Source organism: Balaenoptera musculus, chromosome 15 (assembly GCF_009873245.2).
Source record: "Balaenoptera musculus isolate JJ_BM4_2016_0621 chromosome 15, mBalMus1.pri.v3, whole genome shotgun sequence".
Classification (NCBI taxonomy): domain Eukaryota; kingdom Metazoa; phylum Chordata; class Mammalia; order Artiodactyla; family Balaenopteridae; genus Balaenoptera; species Balaenoptera musculus.
This window is the reverse complement of record NC_045799.1, coordinates 83,280,951-83,304,633: the sequence shown is the minus strand read 5'-3', so window position 1 is coordinate 83,304,633 and position 23,683 is coordinate 83,280,951. Positions and strand designations below refer to the sequence as shown.

The window sequence follows — 23,683 nt, the reverse complement described above, 5'->3', positions numbered from 1 at the left end:
GTGTATATATAGAAACATTCCATTGCTGAAAAAATTGTGTATGTCTTTATATATGTATATAGTATGTAGATTTAGTATGATTGTATGTGCATGGGGAAAACAGAGATGAATTTCAAACCCAACTAGTGGTTACCTCTGGAATGTGGGATTGAGGAGGGAATATTTTTATCAATCTGTATGTTAAAAATAATTAAAATTTAAAATAATATTAAGCTAGGCACTTTATATACACCATTTTCAATTATTACATCCAACCTGTGGTAGGTGTTATTTCCCTTTACAGATGAGACCTAGAGGGCTTAACTAATTAGCCTTACGTCAAAGGGCTGGTTTGTAAATAACTGAGCTGAGGCTGAACCCAAGTCTGTGAGACTCCATCATGCACGCTCTTTGCCCCTTTGAATGAGTCCCTGTATTTGATTCATACCAATTTTAAATGGATTTAGGTAAAAAGAGGAAACATTTTGAGCATTTCTCATGGAAATTTGCTTTCTTTTCAGAATGGTTTTGGCACACACACGTGGTTTCTAAAGAGAATCCCCTACTCCCAGTATCCTTTGAGAAATGAATACGTAGGAGAGTTTGTGAATGGATACCGTCATGGCCATGGAAAGTTCTACTATGCCAGTGGAGCCATGTATGAGGGAGAATGGGTTGCCAATAAAAAACATGGCATGGTGAGTACAGACCTGTGAAGATTACATTTTAAAGATTATGTAAAGGCATGTCATCCTCTGTCTAGTAAAGTGCATTATCCATTTTGCATAGGATAACTTACTGTTTTGTTAAGATGATTACATAAATTTTAAAATAACTTCTAACATATCAATTTCCTTTGTATTTAGAGGCTATTTAATTAGTCTGGTGTGTGTGTGTATGTTATGGTGGTTTTGGTTGCAAGTAACAGAAAATCTAACTTAATCTTCCATGAATGATAAAGAATAATGTGGGTTTCAGTGTTGGTTTGATTCAGCAGCTCCATGACGTCAGGGTTTCTCCTCCATCCATCCATGTCTCCTACCATGTCAGCTTCACAATTATGCTGCCCTCCCTTATGACTGCAAGATGGCTGCTGTGGTTCCAGGCTTCACGTCTACATACCCCACTAAGTAGAAGGAGAGAAGAAACTCTTTTTGGACAAGTTTTCCACAAACATCTTTAGCTTCACTGAGCTGAACTGGGGGTCATTTGCCCACCTTTGAGTCAGACCAACCACTGGCCTGGGTTTGATAAATACCAAGAGAGTCCCCATTCTGTGATAGGCACCTCTGCTGGTCATCAGCATACTTAATAAGCCACATTCTGTGACCTAGGGGTGCTTAAAGTTGGGGAGAGGTTGTGGGGCAGATACAGTGAGAGGAGAGAAGGGGGATCGGGAAGAGGAGAGGATCTACATGGTGACAAGAGACTCCAGGAGCCTGACTGTATGTGGACTAAGTGCAGATCTTTTTTTTTTTTTAATTAATTAATTAATTAATTAATTTTTGGCTGTGTTGGGTCTTCGTTTCTGTGCGAGGGCCTTCTCTAGTTGCGGCGAGTGGGGGCCACTCTTCATCGCAGTGCGCGGGCCTCTCACTATCGCGGCCTCTCTTGTTGCGGAGCACAGGCTCCAGATGCGCAGGCTCAGTAATTGTGGCTTACGGGCCCAGTTGCTCTGCGGCATGTGGGATCTTCCCAGACCAGGGCTCGAACCTGTGTCCCCTGCATTGGCAGGCAGACTCTCAACCACTGCGCCACCAGGGAAGCCCTAAGTGCAGATCTTAACAAGCAAACAGAAGCCTCCAAACCCTTGAAAAAGATATTGATGTATGTTTACCAGTGGTTTTCTTTTTCTATAATTTTTTTTTTTGAATTTTAAGACTTTTTAAATTTTTTCCACACACACACACACACACACTGTATTTTATTTTTACAAGAGATAAATAGACAGACATCAAGCATTGTACATGGATGACCACAACAAAAGCAACAATGATTGCAATTACCAAACATGAAACACACTCATTCTATGTCATAATATTGACATTCAGTCCAGTAATTCTCCACTGTAGCAGCTCCTTTACTTTGCAGTGAAAATTCATTTGTATATTCTTTGCCTCTGAGTCCTTGTGGGATTTTTTTTTTTTAATTCAAACAGAAAGTCACAAAAATTATACTCATCCTCATCAGTTCACTCAGTCCCATGTAATTAATTTTTATTTTTAATCTTGATCTTTTGTTAGCACTTTTATGAGTTCATCAGTTTTTCATTAGAGTTCTGAAAATGCTTATTCGTTCAGTTCAGCAGTACAGTCAGTTACCAGAAACCTGTACCTGTCAGAGTCTTTTCCATGAATTTCTTGAAGATGAAACCCTTTTATAGGAACATTTTTGCAAAAGCATCAGAGTACACCCAGAACTGTCTGTAAATGACAAAAGACTTAAAAGACCACAGTTAAAGATTTGATGAAAGTTCATAATAATGCAGTTGACAAGAAAATTAGTTATTTCTGAGATATACATTTTAAAGTAATAACTAGGATTATGACTTATAACATTATACCAGAACATATAAGATTTTTAGAAATTTCATGTAATGTCTGAAACATTTATATTAACATATTTCCATACAAATAACCCAATGAAAGTTTAGTATTAGTTGTTTTGTTTGTTTTTTTATACTGCAGGTTCTTATTAGTCATCAATTTTATACACATCAGTGTATACATGTCAATCCCAATCGCCCAATTTCTTTTTCTATAATTTAAAAAAAAAATTTATTTATTTGGCTGCATTGGGTCCTAGTTGTGGCACGCAGGCTCCAGGGCACGCGGGCTCAGTAGTTGGGACACACGGGCTCTCTAGTTGTGGCACGCAGGCTCTGGAGCGCTCGGGCTTAGTTGCCCCACAGCATGTGGGATCTTAGTTCCCTGACCAGGGATCGAACCCACGTCCCCTGCATTGGAAGGGGGATTCTTAACCACTGGACCACCAGGCAAGTCCCTACCAATGGTTTTCTAAAAACGCTTTTCCTAAGCTGCAAAAAGTTATTTTTCTCTCTGCAGGGCCGATTAACTTTTAAGAATGGGCGTGTGTATGACGGCCCATTTTCCAATGACCACCTAGCAGAGTTTCCAAATCTTGAAGGTGAACTGATCAGCTACCAGGACACAACTCCAGAATCTGCCCTCAGGAACCAGTATCACAGATCCTCCATCAGTGCCGGTAGGGAGCGTCCACCTGTCAGCTAAAGGCAAATTAATGTGTAACATCGCATCGAAAATACACCTAATATTTCAGAAAACACAAGTTTCCTGTGAGCAACTGCTTTCTTACAGGTTTTTGAATACTCCTGTGTCACACTTCTGCAGAAAATCATTTTGACATGACATTGAAATATTTTAACATTGTTTTTCACATTTATCCTGTATATTTGTCCTCATCTGCTAGAAATCATCAGAAAGCTTGATGGCAGTGAAAGTAATTCTATGTTAGGCTCGAGCATCGAGCTGGATCTCAGTTTGTTGCTGAAAATGTACCCGGAGAGAGACCAATCAGAAGAAAAGAAGCAGGTAAAAACCTTCTGTATTGTTATAAATTTATATTTTAGGCTAAAACATTAGCAGACTCTCCACAGTCCTGGGAAGATGCAGTTGATGACTGCTGTCATGTATTGAATGTCTTTTATTTTTTAAGAATTTTTAAATTAATTAATTATTTATTTTTGGCCATGCTGCGTGGCTTGTGAGATCTGTTTCCCGACTAGGGATCAAACCCAGGCCCCCGGCAGTGGAAGTGTGGCGTCCTAACCTCTGGACCGCCAGGGAATACCCTGGTTTGCTAATATTTTGTTGAAGATTTTTGTGTCTGTGTCCATGAGGGATATCGATCTGTAGACAAGAGAATTTTATCGCTGTCATTGAGATAGGATGAAACAGGATAGGATTGGACAGAGCGGTATGAAAGTAATTCCACTGTCCAGATAACAGCACGTCTTTCTACTCTTACTCAGAAATTGCACTTTACTGACCTGGGGATGGGTGGGGAGAATATAACATTTATTGAGGTAAATGCTATTGCATGTGTTACCTCGTTTAATTTAGAAAACAGGTTTTCTTTTACCTTTGCTCTTACCAGGTAAGATGAAGATATGTATGGCTTTCCCTTTTCAGGTAGAATATGCTATCTTAAGAAATATTACAGAATTAAGAAGAATCTATAGCTTTTACAGCAGCCTAGGATGTGATCACTCTCTGGATAACACCTTTCTGATGACAAAGCTTCAATTCTGGAGGTTTCTAAAAGACTGCAAATTCCATCACCATAAAATAACCCTCGCCGATATGGACAGGGTACTAAGTGGTGAGTATTCCAGATCCTTCACATCTGGTTTAAAGAGTCGTATAACATCACAGCACCCTGACACCAGTTAGGAAATGTTGAGGGAGTGAGGAAGGCAGATGTTGGGAGAGGTGTTCCAGAAAGCAACACACGGTCGTGTTCCCAAGGTGCTTAAAATGTGACTGAGGAGAGAATCTCGTGAAATAACAGCAACAGTCAAAGACCATCTCTAGCAGGGGCAGCAAAGTCGGCCCATGGGCCAAATCCAGCCCAACCGCGTGTTCTTGTAAATAAGGTTTTATTGCAACACAGCCATGCTCGTTTGTTGTCATCTTGTCTGCGGCTTCTTTTGCCCCACACCGGCAGAGCTGAGTGGCTGTGACAGAGGCTGGCCCACAGAGCCTAAAATATTTACCGTCTGGCCCTTTACAGAGAAGCCTGCCTATCCCTGAGAAAACAACAACAATCCCCCCACGACCAAAAAAAAAAGCCCCCAAACCGCCCAGTTGTCAGGTCAAAAGCAGAGAGGATCAGGGAGGGCTTGGAATAGCCTAGAAAAGGCTTCAGAGGGCTTCCCTGGTGGCACAGAGATTAAGAATCCGCCTGCCAATGCAGGGGACACCGCTTCGAGCCCTGGTCCGGGAAGATCCCACGTGCCGCGGAGCAACTAAGCCCATGCGCCACAACTACTGAGCCTGTGCTCTAGAGCCCGTGCGCCACAACTACTGAAGCCCGCACGCCTGGAGCCCGTGCTCTGCAACAAGAGAAGCCACCGCAACGAGAAGCCCGCGCACCGCAACGAAGAGTAGCCCCCGCTCGCTGCAACTAGAGGAAGCCTGCGTGCAGCAACGAAGACCCAGTGCAGCCAAAAATAAATAAATAAATTTAAAAAGAAAAAAGAAAGAAAAGGCTTTAGATAATCTTGGGCTTGGGCTTGATTTCAAGTTGAAAAGTCCCTGCAGTAAAATAAACAACTTTGAAGGCTTTATTCCTTGCAGCTGAATTGTGGCAGGCAGGCAGGCTCGAAGGCCTCAGATCACCTTCTTGCCTATTTACTTCAAATTTCAGTGTCTGAAACACACTTCAAACCCACTTAGAATTAGCAGCGTTAATCAGACTGTGGCTCAGACCACTTTGAAAAACACCAGGACAAGGTATCTCGTAAGTTTCTTGTAAAGTGACCAGATGGAGCTCTTCCGTGTGGACCTTAATGTTTAGGTGGACGCTTATATGCTGTTCAGGGTAGTCTCTAGGAAAAAAATGTACTCCATTGTATTCAGTTCTTTGAGTTGTGTACCAGCAGCAAATAAGATAGAAGGTTCTAGAGACCACCAGGTATCCTCCCCAATTTTCTTCTTTTAGCCAATAAGGACATACCAGTTGAAGAAATTCATTCTCCATTTACAACAATACTTTTGAGAACATTTTTGGATTATCTCCTGCAGTTGGCTTACCACATCCATCACAAAGAATACCAGTAAGTACTCCTTCTGGACCCCGTGATAGGATGAGGGCTGAGCTCACCGTTAGGATTGTTATGATATTGTTCTGTTTCCTTCGATATTATTATTTTTCATACTCTTGAAATGAAGGATCGGAAACAAAAGTTTCCCACAAATATTAACCACAAAACCGCGAGAAACGAGATTAAATTCCGAAAACCCTTCCGACGTGGGTCATGTTTCAATTCTGCACATAGCCCTCAAGTTTTTATTCAGAAATAGTCACCACCAGCTCTTCCTTAGACCAGAATTTCCTGTCTTTCTCAGAGCAAAATTGATATTGTATCTTTAAAAAATAAGAAACTATTTTGAAATAATTGTTGATTTACAGTGTTGCCAACACAATTCTCGTAACACACAGAATTCCTATACACCCTTCATCCAGCTTCCCCTAATTATTACATCTTACAGAACCATGGTACACTTACCAAAATTAAGGAATTAACATTGCTACACCACCATTAACTAAATTACAGGTTTTTTTAGGACTTCCTGAGTTTTTTCCCTTTTCTGTTTCAAGACCAAATCCAAGATCCCACCTTGTGTTTATCACATCTCCTTAGTCCCCTACAACTGTGATAGTTTCTTTGTCTTTTATGACCATGACACTTCGGAAGAATATTGGTCAGTTATTTTGTAAAATGCCCCTCGATTTCAGTTTGCTGATGTTTTTCATCATCACACTGAGGTTATGAGTTTGGGGGAAGAATACCATCCTATCAGGTAAATGATGTCGATCTGTCTCATTACTGGGGATGTTAACCTTGATCACATGGTTAAGTGCTGCCAGCCAGGTTTCTCTACTGCAGACTTACTATTTTCCCCTTGCTATACTCTACTTGTTAGAAGCCAGTTACTAAGCCCACCGCATACTCAAGGGGAGGGGAATTAAGTTCCACCTCCTGGAAGGAGCAGTGATTATGGTATCTTCTTAATCACAGAGACAGAAGCCCATCACTCTTTTTGTGTTTTACAAAACTGATGAATGAGAACATTTGCCCAAATGCCTGCCGTGTAAAAGGTAAATACAAAGCCAATAGGATTATATTTACCATAATTTTTTCCAAAACAGAGTTTTGTAATCATCTTTTGGATGTTTATTTTTCCATTACATCTTTAGGCAGTTTATTCTGCGAGGCCCACCGGACAGTCTATTCAATGAATTATGTGGATAAGTGCTGGGAGATCTACACAGTTTACTGCAGACCAAATGCAGCCCCTCCCCATGAGCTCACAATGGACATGAGACACTTCCTCTGGATGTTGAAGGTAACCACTCATGGCTGATACTGGCTTTATGTTTATAGGTACTTTGATTTTAATTTAAGAAAGGCAAAATATTCTAGCTATGATGTGCAAGGAACAAGGTGAAGGTCTGAGATAAATTTTCGTAGCCATCAGCAGAGGAGAGTAACTCTAATGGCCTGTGATAGTGGAAGGAAGGGAAACAGAAGGAGCTTCTGCCCAATGGGCTTCCCAGCGAGGGGGGAGGGCTATGGTCGGTGGGGCCTCCAGCATCTTTATTGATGCAGACCTTTCCATTTAAAGGAAGATGGGGGGATGGATGTCACTTAAAAAAAACTATTGTTCATCAAAAAAGTGATTTAAGAAATTTATTAGTTTGGAAAATAGTGAGAATATCTAATTTATACAATATTCTCATATTTTTGGTAGTTTTTTTTCATGATATTTTAAATTTATACTTGTGGGTAGATAAAGGATAAAACTAAAAGGATTGACTACTAATAGGGGATAGAGTGATTTTAAAAATTTAAGTGTCACATGTATACAAAAAACTGGTTTTACAAATTTAAATGTCATATATACGAAAAACTAGTATTGATAGGAAATAATTCTTTTGAAGTATGTGGTCCCTTATTATTGATGAAATGAGGCCATTTGTCCCTGTAGATTGACTGGTCAGACTTCAGTTTTGGTTGGCTGCATCCTCAGAGAGTTGATGACAGGTGTTCCTTTTCCCCTTTATTTCCATCAAAGTGGTCACTAGAATTAGAAGCTTGATTAGATTCAGGTTTTGTTTTTTTTAAAAAAGAAGCTGTTTAATTTTTATTTATTTATTATTTTTGGCTGCGTTGTGTCTTCACTGCTGCACGCAGGCTTTCTCTAGTTGTGGCGAGCGGGGGCTACTCTTCGTTGCGGTGCACGGGCTTCTCATTGTGGTGGCTTCTCTTGTGGAGCACAGGCTCTAGGCACGTGGGCTCAGTAGTTGTGGCGCGCAGGCTCAGTAGTTGTGGCGCACGGGCTTAGTTGCTCCGCAGCATGTGGGATCTTCCCGGACCAGGGCTCAAACCTGTGTCCCCTGCATTGGCAGGTGGATTCTTAACCAGTGCACCACCAGGGAAGTCCCTCAGGTTTTGTTCTTTTTCATGACAAAGCTGCAGGTGCTTCTGGCTAATTCCTGTTGTGTCACATCAGGGATGCTCCCTTTTAGTGATGCTGAGATCAACCAGTGGGTCATATGGTGTCAGCAGAATCCTTCCATTTCAACATTCCCCATAAACCTTTCACTAGTGGTTCGAGTAGCCCTGACAGTCATTGCTAACATCCGTTATTTCCTTAAGGGTCCCACAATAGTGATTTTCTATCATTCCATCTGCATTTCTTAGCTGTGAATCCGATATAAAGAAGAACTTTACCTCATCAGCTATTTGATGACTCTGAAATACACAGGAAAGGAAGGATAAGTGCTCAATTTTTCCCTTTATTAATTTTCAGAATGAGTTGATATCCTGGCAGTTCTTCAACAGTGACTAATGAGCTTTTGAAAATATCATTATAACTCCTGGACTTACACATATTTGATGTGTTTCAGTCCACTGCAGTCTGCCCTCCATCCCCCATGGTCAAATTGTCCCATATTTGGCCAGTAGGAATCTCTCCAACTTGCTACCTGCTACCTTGAAATCCATGGATTAATGTTTTTCATCAGTTAAAAAAAAATTTCCACTATTACTTGTTTAATCATTGCTTCAGAACCATTTTTTCACTCTGGGACTCTAGCTAAAATAGTCTATAATACTATATCCTCTGTATCTCTTTTCTCTATTTTCTCTTTGTGTAGCTTCTTTCAGCATAGTTATTTTGAGATTCATCCATGTTGTTGCATGTATAAATAGTTCGTTCTTTGTTATTGCTGAATAGCATTCCATTCGATGGATATACCGTGATGATTTGTTTATGCATCCATCTATCAATGGACATTTGGACAATTGTTTATAGTTTGTGGCTGTAGAATAAATATAGTATGAACAACTGTGTACAAGTTTTTCTGTGGACAAGTTTTGATTTCTATGGGATAAATGCCCCAGGTGGCAATTATTGAGTTATATAGTGAGTATTTGTCTAATTTTTTTTAAAAGACTGCCAAACTATTTTTCATAGTGGCTGGATCATTTTATAGTCCCACCAGCAATATTTGCCAGTATCTGTCTTTCAATTGGTGTATTTAGAGCATGTACATTTAATATAATTGGTTTGTTAGGTGTAAGTTTGCCATTTAATTTTTTGATTTTTGTTTGTTCTGTTTTTGTTTTCTTTTTCCTTCCTTCCCGTAGGTTACTTAAACATTTTTTAGAATTTCATTTTGATTGATCTAATAGTGTTTTTTTGAGTATCTATCTATAAATATATTAGACTTATCACAGTCTAATGGTGTCATCATTTGACCAATTCGAGTGAAGTACAGAAACCCTTACTTCCCTTTACATCTTTTTACCCCCTACCGTTTATAATTGATATTTCCTCTACCTATCTTTAGAACATCAGATAGTATTATAATTTTTGCTTTAACTGCCAAATATAATTTATAAAACTCAAGAGGAAAAGGAAAGTATATTGTACTGATCCATATTTTTGCTTACAATATTTGTTCTTCCTTCCTGAAGTTCCTGGATTCCTTATCATTTCCTTTCTATTTAGAGAATTTTCTCCAGCCATCCTTTTCAGGTAGGTCTGCTAGCAACAAATTCTTAGTTTGCCTTCATCTGAGAATGTCTTGAATTCCCCTTCAGTCCTGAAGGATATTTTCTCTGGCTAGAGGATTCTGAGTTGATAGTCCTCTTTCAGCACCTGAAAAATGCTGTGCCACTTCCTTCTGGCTCCCATGCTTTCTGATGAGAAATCTGCTGTCATGTGAATTTTTTCCATTATAGGAAGGTGTCGTTTCACTATCACTTTCAAGATTTTTCTCTTTGTCTTTAGTTTTCAGAAGTTTGACTTGTGTCTTGATGTGAATTTCTTTGGGTTTATCTTATGTGGGATTCACTCAAATTCTTAGATCTGTAGGTTTGTGTTTCTACCAAGTTTAAGAAGTTTTCAGCCATTATTTATTCATGTACTTTTTCAACCCACCTTTCTTTCTCCTTTCCTTCTGTGACTCTGATAACATGAATGTTAGATCTTTTATTACAGGCCCATGGGTCCCTGAGTCTGTTTTTTTCAGTCTATTTTCTCTCTGTTGTTCAGGTTGGATAATTTCTATTATTCCATTATCAGGTTCACTGATTCTTTCTCGTATCCCTTTCTTTATGCTGTTGAGCCCATCTATTGAGTTTTTAATTTAATTATTATAGTTTTCGGTTCTAAAATTTCCATTTAGTGCTTTATTTCTTCCATTCATTTACTGAGACTTTCTTTTTTCCCCCATTTGTTTCAAGCACGTTTGTAATGGCTCATTTAAGCATTTTAATTAAAATCTTTGTCACTTAATTCTATGTTCTCTGTCATCTTGGTGTTGGCATATGTTGATTGTCTTTGTTCATTCAATTTGAGATCTTCCTGGTTCTTGGCACCATGAGTCAGTGATTTCCCACTGAAACCTGAACATTTGAGTATGTTATGTTATGAGACTCTGATTTATTTAAAACCTTCTGTTTTTGCTGGTTTCTGATGAAGTCCAATTATCTATTTTTTTCTTTTCTCACTTGTGCTTTTGGTGTTAAGTCTAAGAATCCATTGTCAATCCAAGATCATGAAGACTAACCTCTATGTTGTCTTCTGAGTTTTATCTCTTACTTTTAGGTCATTTTGAATTAATTTTTGTACAATATATGGTCTGAGGTAGGGGGTCCAACAATTCTTTTGTGTGTGGATACCCAGTTGTCCCAGCACCATTTGTTGAAAAGACTGTTTTTCCCTCTATTGATTAGTCTTGGCATTCTAGTCAAAACTCAGTTGGCCATAGATGTATGGCTTTATTTCTGGATTCTCAATTGTATTTCATTTATCTGTATGTTTATCCTCTTACCAGTACCACACTATCTTGATTACTGTTGCTTCTCAATCATTTTGATGTAATTTCTTTTCCTCGCTGAAATATTTTACAATCTACTTTTATCCTTGTTCCGAAATTTCACAGTGATGCAGCTTTGGTATTTGTCTTTTTACATTTATTTCGTGAGCTTTAACATTGGAAACTTGTGCCCTTCAGTCCTGCAAAATGCTCTGGAATTACTTGTTCAGATTTCCTGCCTTGCATTTTCTCCATCCTTTTTGTGGAACATGGGTGTCAAACCTCCTGGACCAATTTAATTTTATTTTAGTCTTTTCTCTCTGACCATCCACATCTTTGTCATTTTTTGTTCTCCTTTAGGAGAGATTTCCTGCATTATCTTTCCCCTTCTATTTGAGTTTCTGCTATCAAATTTCTAATCCTTTGTCCCTTTTTTAAGCATTTTGTTTGTTTTTAAAACATGGATGCAATCTCTCTTATTCCACTAAAGAAATGAATTGGGGGTGGGGGAGCTAAATGGAATTTTTTTTTTCTTTGCTTTTTACATTGCCTCTGTTCCTTCCAAGTCCCGATCTCCCTTCCCCACCTCTGTTGGTTTTGTTCTCTGGCTTTTATATTAAGGCTTTCCCCATAGCATGTGTGGTGAACCTTGGTTGTCCACTCATAGATAGGACTGTGGCACTCTAAGGCTGACTGGGGGCTTCCCTGGTGACACAGTGGTTAAGAATCCACCTGCCAATGCAGGGGACACGGGTTCGAGCCCTGGTCCGGGAAGATCCCACATGCTGCAGAGCAAACTAAGCTCGTGCGCCACAACTACTGAGCCTGTGCTCTAGAGCCCGCGAGCCACAACTACTAAGCCCATGTGCCACAACTACTGAAGCCCGTGTGCCTAGAGCCCGTGCTCCACAACAAGAGAAGCCACCGCAATGAGAGGCCTGCGCACCGCAACAAAGAGTAGCCCCCGCTCGCCGCAGCCAGAGAAAAGCCCAAGCATAGCAACAAAGACCCAACGCAGCCAAAAATAAAAAAATAAATAAAATAAATAAATTAAGGCTGATTGGAAGCTCTTGTGGATGAGTGGCACTTGTCAAAGATTAGGTTTCACTGTGGAGTAACCAAGCCAGGAAACTGCCCCACCTCTCCCCTTTCTCCTCCCCAGCCTACAGTTTTGTCTTTTGTTTTTTGGCTGTGCCACGAGGCATGTGGGATCTTAGTTCCCTGACCAGGAAGCGAACCCAAACCCCTTGCATTGGAAGTGTGGAGTCTTAACCACCGGACTGCCAGGGAAGACCCTCCACCAGCTTACGGTTGACAGAGCTTTTCTCTTGGATGTTCGATTTTCCAGGGGAGGATTTCTCCTAACTCCTGCCTGGGGGATATGAAGCCGGTTTTCATGGTTCTTAGAGTAGAGTGGAGAGAAGGGTGAGTGTGCAGGGAGGGCCCTACCCACACGCACTTTCCCCTCATTCTTGCTTTCAGCAGGACTGTGACTTCAGGGGAGCCAAATGCGCTGTGCTTCAGTGTCTCCAGCGAGTCAACCTTCTGTTTTCAGTCTAGATACGGAAAGGGTCTTCACCTAGACTTTCTGGGAGTGTTCCTGTGTTCAGCCTTACCTGAGGCACGGCTTTCGAGCTGACTCCTTCCTGAGTTCCGAGTGGACTTGACTTGCCTCTTGACTCCCTGAGCTCTCTGCTCCTTGTTCTGCTAAGCCCATCGGTCCAGCGCTTTCCCACCAGTAGGGCTGTGTTGACATCTCACATCTGGGTCATCCACTCTCCCGTTCTCTGTCCTATGTTTATGCCTCTAAAAAAATCTTGACTGTTGTCTTAGAGGGATTAGGGAAGGAGTAGAGAGGTAAATACCAATGTTAATCCAGAATGCTTTTCAAAATTACCAGTTTTTAAGATACTTATTTCTAGACCATCTCCTTAAAGTGCTGTATTGGTATAAAGTAACTTTAAAAATATATAGCTGTTTGTAATTATCGGCCATTATGATTTGTTTCTTTTACAGAGCTTTAAAATGATAAATAAAGAATTAACAGCAAGCAAATTTGTGGAGGTCATAGCAGAGGATAATCCTTTCATGCATGATGGAATTGACAGCAACTTTAAACTTGAGGTTTGTAAAGAGGTGTCACGAACGGTACAGATCCAACTCAGGCTGTTTGTTCTACCTTGGATAGCAAGATAGGATTGGCACCAATGGTGCCAGCACGACCACCTCTTTGGGTCCACGTCTGACACTGAGTCACACCTGCTGCTTAGCTGTTCCCTGAATACGCCCACCACACCCCTACCTCAGGACATCTGTACTTGCTAACCTCCACCCCAGCCACCTGTTTTTGGCTTATATAACACATATCTTGCCTGTAGTTCTGAAGGCTAACAGTCAGAAATCAAGGTGTTGCTGGAATTGCATCCTTCTGAGGGCTGTGGGGAAGGATCTGCTCCAGGCCTCTCTCCTTGGCTTGTAGAGGTCATCTGCTCCCCGTGTCTCTTCACATTGTCCTCTATGTTTCTGTCTGTGGGTCCAAATTTCCCTCTTCTTATAAGGACAGCCGCCACATTGAACTAGGGCCCACCCTAATGGCCTCACTTTAGCTCAATTATCTGTAAATCTGAGGATACTGGGGGTTAGGACTCCAACGCTTTTTTGGGAGGCACAGTTCAAACCATAAGTCTTCCCTTTGCAACCCCCCTCCCCATTCATATCCTCCTTATGTACAAAATACGTTCACCCTATCCCAGCATCTCCAGAGGGCTTAGCCATTCCAGCACCAACTCTTACAGGTGCCACTTCTCTAGTTGTCCAAGAAAGAAAGAAATACTTCTGAAAGTGACTGTCCTCAATTAGCTAATATAAAATAAAATGTTTCCATCAAATAGAAAAATGACTTACAAACTAAGGAGAGAATATACATCCTCACAGACCTTTTAAATGCTGTAGTTTTTATTGCAAACTGGTGTGCGCCCATGATGCCTGAGTGCTGAACAAGGTGGTACTTTCTGGAGAACAAACACCCAGAACTGCGGGTCCACCTCGAGGTGTGTCAGGATGAATAAGACCCTTTATATTTTCTTATATTTCAGCTGGTTTTCCTGGAATTCTTTGAAGCTCTGTTAAGCTTTGCACTCATCTCTGTTACTAACCAATCGACTAAATTCTATTTAAATTTTCCAAATGATGACTTGTCTGGAAACAAAGCTGGAAGCACTTATACAATGATAAATCAGGTAACAAATAATACCTTAGAATTTACAGAGTAAGGAATCGGTTTTATTCTGGAATGGTTAAACCATCATCAAGACTATCTTGGGCTTTTGTAACCCTTCAGGAAATAACTTAAATAATGTAAGACTTCTTTTCACATTCTGAAAGGAGTGTATTGTCTTTTTTCTACATTAGGGAAAATGTATTTTCTGGTCATGACCTATGATAGTGGAGATACGTAATGAGTGTCAGAGCGCCTGCTGACACCCTCAGGGGTGTGGGGCTCCCCTGGCTGGACCACGAGGCCTACGGCACCTGAGGTGGTTTTTATGAAACGTTTCATCCCATGATCTAGTGTTTACAAGAGTGGATCGCCCGTCCCAGAGCAGAGATGCCAAGGAACAGCTCCCAAGCGTGTGCAGGATGCTGGGCGTGTCCCAGAGGACAGGACCTGCTCATGGGGCTGGACACTGGGCTTCCCACCAAAGCCCTGGGGGAGCAGGGACAGCGTGCGCCGTTGACCGAAAGATCTAGCCGCTGGGTCAGATGGAGCGGGGGTTTCAGGGTCGTGGGCTGGAAGGGTTTCTGATCGTTGAGTCCTTCATTTGGAGCCACAAGGGAGCGTGTTGGCGGCCAGCGGAACCCCCAGCGGGGAGACTCGCCAGAGCTGCTCGCTCAGGGAGACCTCTCACTGTTGGTTACCTAAGGAGCGCCTCTGACCACGAGTCCCAGGATGTGCCTCGGACCCTCGTGCAGGTTCAACGTCAGTAGCGCAGAGTCCACCCGATCAGCAGATGCGCACCCTCCAGGTCATCCGAGAGCCTGGCCACAGGCGGGGTCTGGGGCTCGGCCCGGAAGGAAGTGCAGGAAGGAAGTGCAGCGTCCACCTTAAACTCATCCATGCCGTCGTGGACGGCAGCACCGCGGACTCCAGCAACCACACACGGACGCGCTGGCCTCGGGGCAGCCTCAGAAACCATCCGATCAAGTTCACGTCTGGTTTCCAATCTGGCACCACACATCCATCAAGATAAACAAGTCCTATTATAACCATACAACGGAGAATGAGCCAGCAGTGAAATAACTCATGACACATGGCAACAGCATGGGTGAATTAATTATGCTGGGTGAAAGAAGCCAGACAGAAAAGGATACATACCGCTGTGATTCCAATGACAGAAAATTCTAGAAACGCCAAGTGATCTGTAGTGACAGAAAACAGGTAAGTAGTTGCCCAAGGATGAGGGAAGAGGGCTTCCTGGGGCACAGGAAACCTGGGGTGATGGATACGTCCCCTCCCTGAGGTGATGGCTTCACAGGTGTAGACACGTCGAAACTCACCGTCATAGTGTGCGTTATGTGCAGGTCATTGTAAATCAGTCATACCACGTTAAAATCACGTGCACGTGTGTCTCCACGGAAAACAGAAATCCTCCTATGTGTTTGTCGTTGATCAGAACACCCAGAACAGGAGTCCAAGTGCGCTAAGAAGCCAGGAGTCTGAGGTGCAGTACGGCAGCACTAAGTCGTCTTCAAGCAAGTTAGGAGTCTTGCTTGACATGAGCAAGATAAGGAAATCAGAGGTTTGTATTCACAGCTAACCATGAAAACAGTGCCGCGGCCATGGTATCTACCGCTGTTGCGCACCTGCTACGGGGTGAGGGTTCTTCTGGTGCCAGGGTTCTGGCGGGAACACAAAGCCTGTCCTCTCGTGGGCATCACATTCCGGGGGAGAGAGGGACGTGGTGACACGTGAAGAACAGGAAGAGTGAACACCCTCGGGGTGCTTACCAGGTGCTGCGCACTTCCCAGGGGTCCGCTCATTTAATGCCCAGACGACCTGTAGGTGCTTCATCGGCTCCAAGGGGGAACTGAGGCACAGAGAGGTCGAGTACCTTGCCCACCGTCACAGAACTGGTAAGCAGTGGAGCTGGGGGTTTGCACGCAGGCAGTTCGACTCCAGGATTTACACCCGTTACCGCAGTGCTATACTTCTTTACACTTGGGAGGGATCAGTGATGCGATGGAAAGCGAGGCAGGCGGTGGAGACTGAGAGGGTGGGGCGGGAAGGGAAGGTCTTCGGACGAAGCCATACTTGAGCGCAGCTGGGGGGAGACTGTCCTGTGCGGGGGCCTTGAGGCGGGAGCACCTCTGGGGTGTTGGAAGGGGTGCAGCAGCAGGCGTGGCCACGTCGGGGTGGCCCAGGAAGACGCACTGAGTGAGGCAGTGCCCGGCCGGGAGGGGGCCCTGAGCAAGGGGGGTCAGTAAGCTCACAATGGCTTTGCTGTTGACAAACCCGTAAGGAAGCTCTTGGAATTATCTGCATGTATTTTGAAGGCTGTGGAGTTTGAGAGGGAAAGAGAAGGCAAAGATGATTCTAAGATTTTTTTTTTGGCCTGAACGACTGGAAGAACAGAGCTGCCATTTATCATGAAGGGGAGGACGGGGGTTTGAGGGGGAGATGAGTTTTGGGGCGAAATTAAAGGGTTGGGTTTGGGCATGTCAGACTTAAGGTACCGGATGGGACATCCACGTGGTGACAGCAAGTGGCAGCTGGAGACAAAGTCTGGAGTTCAAGGGTGAGATCTACTGGAGATAAAAATGTGGGCATAAACAGCATGTATTGATATATGGTTTTATATATATATAGAGAGAGAGAGAGAGAGAAAGAGAGAGAGTAATTAAAGCCACTAAGAGATGGATTAATACTTTCCCAACAGACCCAGGGAGTATTTTCTAGTCTTTGGTTTCCTGGGGGAAGCCTTCCAGCAGATACAATAGCTCTGTTATTCATTTCCTTAACAGGACAAATATACAGGTTAAAAAGTCAAATTTTAGGCAGATTAAAAAGTCAAATTAGGGCTTCCCTGGTGGCGCAGTGGTTGAGAATCTGCCTGCTAATGCAGGGGACACGGGTTCGAGCCCTGGTCTGGGAAGATCCCACATGCCACGGAGCAGCTGGGCCCGTGAGCCACAACTACTGAGCCTGCGCGTCTGGAGCCTGTGCCCCGCAACGGGAGGGGCCGCGATAGTGAAAGGCCCGCGCACCGCGATGAAGAGCGGTCCCCGCACCGCGATGAACAGTGGTCCCCACTTGCCGCAACTAGAGAAAGCCCTCGCACGAACCGAAGACCCAACACAGCCAAAAATAAATAAATAAATAAAGTAGCTATTAAAAAAAAAAAAAAAGTCAAATTAGCATAAAGATAATGGCCTCATTAATACTTTTCTAATTGTTTATAATGTAGAAAATTAGTTTTAGTCCATAATGATGCAGAAGTTATATTTTGCTTTATGATTTCTTTTTTTTTTTTTTTTTTTTTTAACGAAAAAGCCCAAGATCAAGAAGTCTCTAAGTGATGGAAAAACTTCCAAAATGAATTTTAAATCTCCAGGAAAGGAGCTAACCTTTCTTTTATCTCAAAATGGTGAGTATTTTAATTACACAACTTTGGTATTAGCAAACTGTTGCTTATAAATGATTTAACATTTACAAAAATGTACAACCATCTTTTAAAATATAATTAGGCTGGGACAGCTGCTCCCAACTCTGCCCCCTGGCTTGACAGAGTTCCTTTTCAAGGCATTGATCTTTTTCCCCTTTTCTTTCCCCAGTTTTACTGAGATATAATTGACATACAGTGCTGAATAAGTTTAAGGTGTACAACATAATGACTTGACTTACATGTATTGTGACATGATGACCACAATACGTTTAGTTAACATCTATCATCTCATAAATACAAAAAAAAAAATTCTTCTTGTGATGAGAACTCTTAGGGTTTATTCTCTTAACAACTTCCACAGATATCATTCAGCAGTGTCAGCTACAGTCATCGTGTTGTACGTTACATCCCTGGTACTTAATGTACCTTATAACTGGAAGTCTGTACCTTTGACCACCTTCCTCCAGTGTCCCCCATCTCCCTCCTCTCGTAACCACACATCTCATCTCTTTTTATATGTCTGTATTTTTTAAAAATAGATTATACTTGTAAGTGAGATCATACAGTATTTGTATGTCTCTGACTTATTTCACTTAGCGTAATGCCCTCAAGGTCCATCCATGTTGTTGTGACTGGCAGGCTCTCCTCCTTTTTATGGCTGAGTACTATTCCATTGTGTATATATACCTCTTCTTTATCCATTCATCTGTTGAGGGACACTCAGGCCGTCTCCTGTCTTGGCTGTTGTAAATGGTGCCACTGTGAACGTGATGGTGCAGCTATCTCTTCGACATAGTGTTTTCATTTCCTTTGGATATATTCCCAGAAGTGGAAATGCTGGATCATAGGGTAGTTCTTCTTTTAGTTTTTGAGGAAACCCATACTGTTTTCCATACTGGCTGTACCAGTTTACAGTCCCACCAAAACTGTACAAGGGTCCTGTTTTCCCACATCCTTGACAGAGCATCTCTCTTCTTTTAGAAGCAAGCCATTCTAGCAGGTGTGAGTTGGTGCTTTTTTTTTTTTTTTGGCCTTGTTTCGTGGTTTGTGGGATTTTAGTTTCCCAACCAGGGATTGAACCTGGGCCCTCGGCACTGAGAGTGCAAAGTCCTAACCTCTGGACCGCCAGGGAATTCCCTCTCATTGTTTTTATTTTTATTTTTTAACATCTTTATTGGAGTATAATTGCTTTACAATGGTGTGTTAGCTTCTGCTTTATAACAAAGTGAATCAGCTGTATGTATACATATATCCCCATATCTCCTCCCTCTTGTGTCTCCCTCCCACCCTCCCTATCCCACCCCTGTAGGTGGTCACAAAGCACTGAGCTGATCTCCCTGTGCTATGTGGCTCCTGCCCACCAGCTATCTGTTTTATATTTGGTAGTGTATATAAGTCCATCTCATTGTGGTTTTGATTTGCACTTCCCTGATGATCAGTGACGTTGAGCACCTTTTCAGGTACCTTGCTTTCCCAAGGTCGGTGCTAAAGCTCGAGTTTGTGGTCCTTCCGTGGCCCACAGATTTGGGCCAGCTTTCTGTGTGTGCTCACTAGTCACCTGCCAGAGCTCACTCTCACCACCACAGGGAGCTGGCCACAGGGTGGAGGTATGTGTGGGTGAGGTGGCTGGAGCCCTGGGGGTGCCTGTGGGCCACCTGGTGCCACTGACTTACTTTCTCCATGGATTTGCCTTTTCTGGACATTTCCTAGAAATGGAATCATATTCTTTTGCATCTGCTTCTTTCACTTATAATTATTTTGGGATTCGTTCATGTTGTAGCACATAGTAGTATTTTGTTCCTTTGTATTGCTGAGTAGTATTCCACTGTGTGGATACACCACATTTTATCTACTCATCAGTTGATGGACGGTTGGGTGGTTTCCATTTTTGGCTATCAGGAGTAACGCTGCTATGAACACTGGTGTGCAAGTCTTTATGGATATGTTTTCATTTCTCTTAGTCCTTGTAAAATCTGGTACTGGCGGGACTTCCCCGGTGGTCCAGTGGGTAAGACTCCACGCTCCCAATGCAGGGGCCCCAGGTTCGATCCCTGGTCAGGGAACTAGATCCCACATGCATGCCGCAACTAAGAGTCCATGTGCTGCAACCAAGACCCAGAGCAGCCAAAATAAATAAATAAGTAAATATTAAAAAAAAAAAAAATCTGGCACCGGCATCAAGGTTCTCCGCACTAGTCTTCCACTCTTGGGCCCTTCACAGTGGCTCCTGGATGGAGGGTAGATGGGTCACACAATGCTACGAGTACCTGTGCCCATACTCCTCTCCCATCACTGCCATCAAACAGCAGATCAGCCCAAGCTGTAGACACAGTCAAAGAACAACTGCTCTCTTGAAAGATCCCCAGTCTTATTGATATTATAGAACCAACCAAAGCATTATCTTCCTGGAATCAACTATATTAAACACATTCCAAAGTGCATATCTGCTGGCCTTAGTAGATGTGAAGCAACTCCTTACCAAGTCAATGATTTTACCTACCTCTTAGTCAATTCAGAGTTAAAATCCTTCTTAAAATTTTCTTGGAATTCCCTAGAGGTCCAGTGGTTAGGACCCTTGTGCTTTCACTGCTGCGGGCACGGATTTGATCCCTGGTGGGGGAACTAAGATCCTGCAAGCTGCGCGGTGCGGCCAAACAAAACAAATAAAATAAAATTTTCATAATGAAAACTGCCTTTAAAGACAAAGTATGCAAAAGCCAAGAGTTTTTTTTCTTTCTCTGAAACATGGGAATGTTGTAAATTTTCTAAGATTTTAATTTTAGAAAACCAAAATATTTAAGCTATTTAGGAAAAAATAACAGGTACCAGGAGATTTGAAGGAAGTGTTGACAATCATGGCTGTGGTCAGCTGACACCAGCCTTGTTCCAGGTGGTCCCTGAAGCATTTTGCAGTTACCTTAATCCTCACAGGCCCACGAGAAGCACAGTGTCACCCACCTTATGGGGGGGATGAGGACACTCAGCCCAGCACAGGAAGTGACAGAACTGGGGAACAGGAACACAGACCCCAGAGTTATTGCAAGACTGTATTAATGCTCATTTTAATCAAACTTTCTTCCAGAGAAAAAAGAAAAATCCAAGGATGAACAAAAGGAAAAATCCAACACATGGAGCAGTAACATGTATATCTTTTTTGTGAACACTCTCTTCCAAGCACATAAACATGAAGAAACCCTCAAGGAGAAAGTAAAGGAAAACAGGCTGCATAATGAAGCGATGGCCCATCAGAGGAAGATGGAGAATGAGGAGCTGGAGGCGAGGTAACTCAATAAAACCTCTCGGCTCCATCCCTCCCTCCCGGGCTCTCGGGCATCTTTCTTTCCTCTCCTCTGTAGCTGCCAGAAGCTTCAGGACCAAACACTTTCATTAAAAGTCTACAACCTCTGGGCCTCCCTGGTGGCACAGTGGTTAAGAATCCACCTGCCAATGCAGGGGACACAGGTTCAAGCCCTGGTCCAGTAAGATCCCACATGCTGCGGAGAATTAAGCCCGTGAGCCACAACTACTGAGCCCACGAGCCACAACTACTGAAGCCCGTGAGCCACAACTACTGAAGCCCGCGAGCCACAACTACTGAAGCCCGCACGCTTAGAGCCCACGCTCCGCAACAAGAGAAGCCACTGCAATGAGAGGCCTGTGCACCACAATGAAGAGTAGCCCCTGCTCGCTGCAACTAGAGAAAGCCTGCATGCAGCAACGAAGACCCAACGCAGCCAAAAAAAAAAATGAATAAAATAATTTAAAAATATATATTAAAAAAAAAAGTCTCCACCTTCCGAAGGGCGGCACGTCCTCCTGTGGGGCTGGGAACCCGTAGCCACCAGTTCTGTCCTGGTTGTCTAAGGCATCCCCAGGCATTCACGAGGAGGCAGCGTGACATAGATCCAGACTGCCCAGGTTCACATCCCAGCCCCATCACTTATATCACCTGGGTGACCTTGGGTGAGGTCTGTCCCTGTGTGCCTGTTTCTGCATCTTTAAGGTGGAGGTGATACCTCGTAGGACTGTTGTGAGGACTGAGTGAGCGAGTGTTTGTGAAGCATCGAGAACAATGCTTGGTGCGTGGTGAGCACCTAGCAAAGGCTGCATGCTTACCTTTCTAGAACCACTGTCCAGGCTTAGTTCCATGCAGACAGGTCAGTCCCAAGTGCAGATGTCTGACCTCTGTAAAGGGCATCTCAAGCCCATTGGTCTGTGGAAGAGAGCATTAGACTTAAGGAAAACGGCTACAACAGTATTTTTTTACAACAGTATTTTAAAAGGCTACTTACTAGCTAAGTTGCTTCAGAAACAAGTGCGTCACAAGTCACCTTAGATGTGTGAAAACTTTGTCTTAAACTATCTAGCTATTGCACCACTTTTTATTTCAGGCAAAGTGATGACAGTTTAGTTCTGTTCACAAAAACTGTTGAGATCCAGGTATGGACTACTTTACACCACATACAACGTAAAAACCGGTTTTGAAATTTCAAAGACAAAAAAAGATACCTTCTTGTGTTTGCTTCTTGTTAGGCTGAACAGCTTGAGAGAGGAAGAGACCACAAGGCAAGACTATGAGGTCGCCATCACTGTGATCAAGGAACCAGTGGATGCCCCATCCTTGAATGTCGCACCGAGCCCCCTGAAAGAGGACACAGTGGTGTCCCAGTCCAGCAAATCCATTGCAAATAAGAAGAAGAAAAAGTAGACATCACTGGGTTTGTAAATGAGCCACGAGAACAAGCAGGTGTGAAGGGAATTTAGAACCAAAGCCTGTGACAAACTTCCTACCCAATAAAATTATTTGTGTTTTACTTCTTGTCTAAGTGTTTCTTGAAATACCACTACCTGGGCCCACTGGGTTTTGGGTTTCTAATATGGCTGGATCACTGAAATGCCTGCATTTTGACAACTGAGCTGAATGAAAATACACACATGTGGGTATTAAATGAGCGTGTATTGTTTTTTTTTTTTAAATCCAAGTATAAAACTAGTGATTAAATTTAGAATCTGATAAAACCAGTGGGGAGTGAAGTTGTTTAAACATTTCTTTAGGCCTCCCTCCCCTGAGCCTGGCACGCCTCCTTTGCCCCTTGTAACTGCCCTGTGCCCACATCCTACCTGGCCTTCACATGCTGCCTCTTATATGGCCTCTTCCCTGGTCCTTTCCCATCCATTCCCACAGCATCGCAAACACCACTGCATGGACAAAAGGCCGAACAACGTAGGATAAAGAGCCAGGTGTGCAGTCAGCAGTTAAGTGAATACTTTAAGTCTGTTAGGAAAATGTTACAGCTAATAGTTGTGTTAAATATAAGAGTAACCACCAAAAGCATAAAAATACAACCTAAAGCTTCCAAACTAGCAAAAAGGAAGGAAACTATCATCTGACATAAAGCTGGGAAAAAGAATAAAAAAAAGAATGGAAACAGAAAATGCAAAAGATGGCAGGGAAAGTACAAATCTACCCGTCATCACCAAGCAAACAGGTTAACTCACCTCCTCCTCCCCTTCAAAATCCCATAAATAGATTGGGTTTAAAAAAAATAGAAATTCACTTCAATGTTATTCTTTACAAGGCAAACATCTTAAACAAAACCAGATAGAAAGGATGAAAATAAAGATACAGAAAAAGATGTACCAGGACAATCTAATCAAGATGACCAGAATAACTAGCAATATTAAGAACAGACAAAACAGAATTTAAAGCAAACATCTGCATGATACAGATAAAAATAAAGATAACAGTAAAAGGCCCAACAACCAAAGAGATGCATTACTCACATACATCGTACATACTAGCCTTGCAAGAGCAGAGAGAATTACAGGGAAGACTACAACCATGAGGGAAGAAACAGATCAGGAAGACACACACTTAGTAAGGATACAGATAATTTTACCAACCAAACTACAAAGTTGGAACTAACAGAGTTAGCAACAAGGATGCA

General features: G+C 42.6%; 1 protein-coding gene across 5 annotated transcripts in view; it reads left to right on the top strand.

Annotated features, from left to right (window-relative positions):
- The window catches only part of LOC118880609 (radial spoke head 10 homolog B-like), a 69,282-nt gene extending 46,637 nt beyond the window's left edge, over nt 1-22,645 (top strand). The window contains exons 18-30 of one of the 5 annotated variants that reach the window (XM_036824301.1): nt 501-677; nt 3,045-3,204; nt 3,430-3,551; nt 4,152-4,341; nt 5,683-5,797; nt 6,764-6,843; nt 6,943-7,091; nt 13,090-13,197; nt 14,169-14,312; nt 15,747-15,872; nt 17,624-17,717; nt 20,818-21,016; nt 22,269-22,645. In XM_036824301.1, coding sequence (XP_036680196.1) covers nt 501-677; nt 3,045-3,204; nt 3,430-3,551; nt 4,152-4,341; nt 5,683-5,797; nt 6,764-6,843; nt 6,943-7,091; nt 13,090-13,197; nt 14,169-14,312; nt 15,747-15,872; nt 17,624-17,717; nt 20,818-21,016; nt 22,269-22,443 — 1,839 coding nt within the window. In that variant the 3' untranslated portion in view covers nt 22,444-22,645. Of the gene's footprint in view, nt 1-500; nt 678-3,044; nt 3,205-3,429; nt 3,552-4,151; nt 4,342-5,682; nt 5,798-6,763; nt 6,844-6,942; nt 7,092-13,089; nt 13,198-14,168; nt 14,313-15,746; nt 15,873-16,101; nt 17,134-17,623; nt 17,718-20,817; nt 21,017-22,268 lie in introns of those variants that run through there. The other 4 variants (XM_036824296.1, XM_036824297.1, XM_036824299.1 and 1 more) reach the window with 4 other exon arrangements.
- The last annotated feature ends 1,038 nt before the right edge of the window (nt 22,646-23,683 follow it).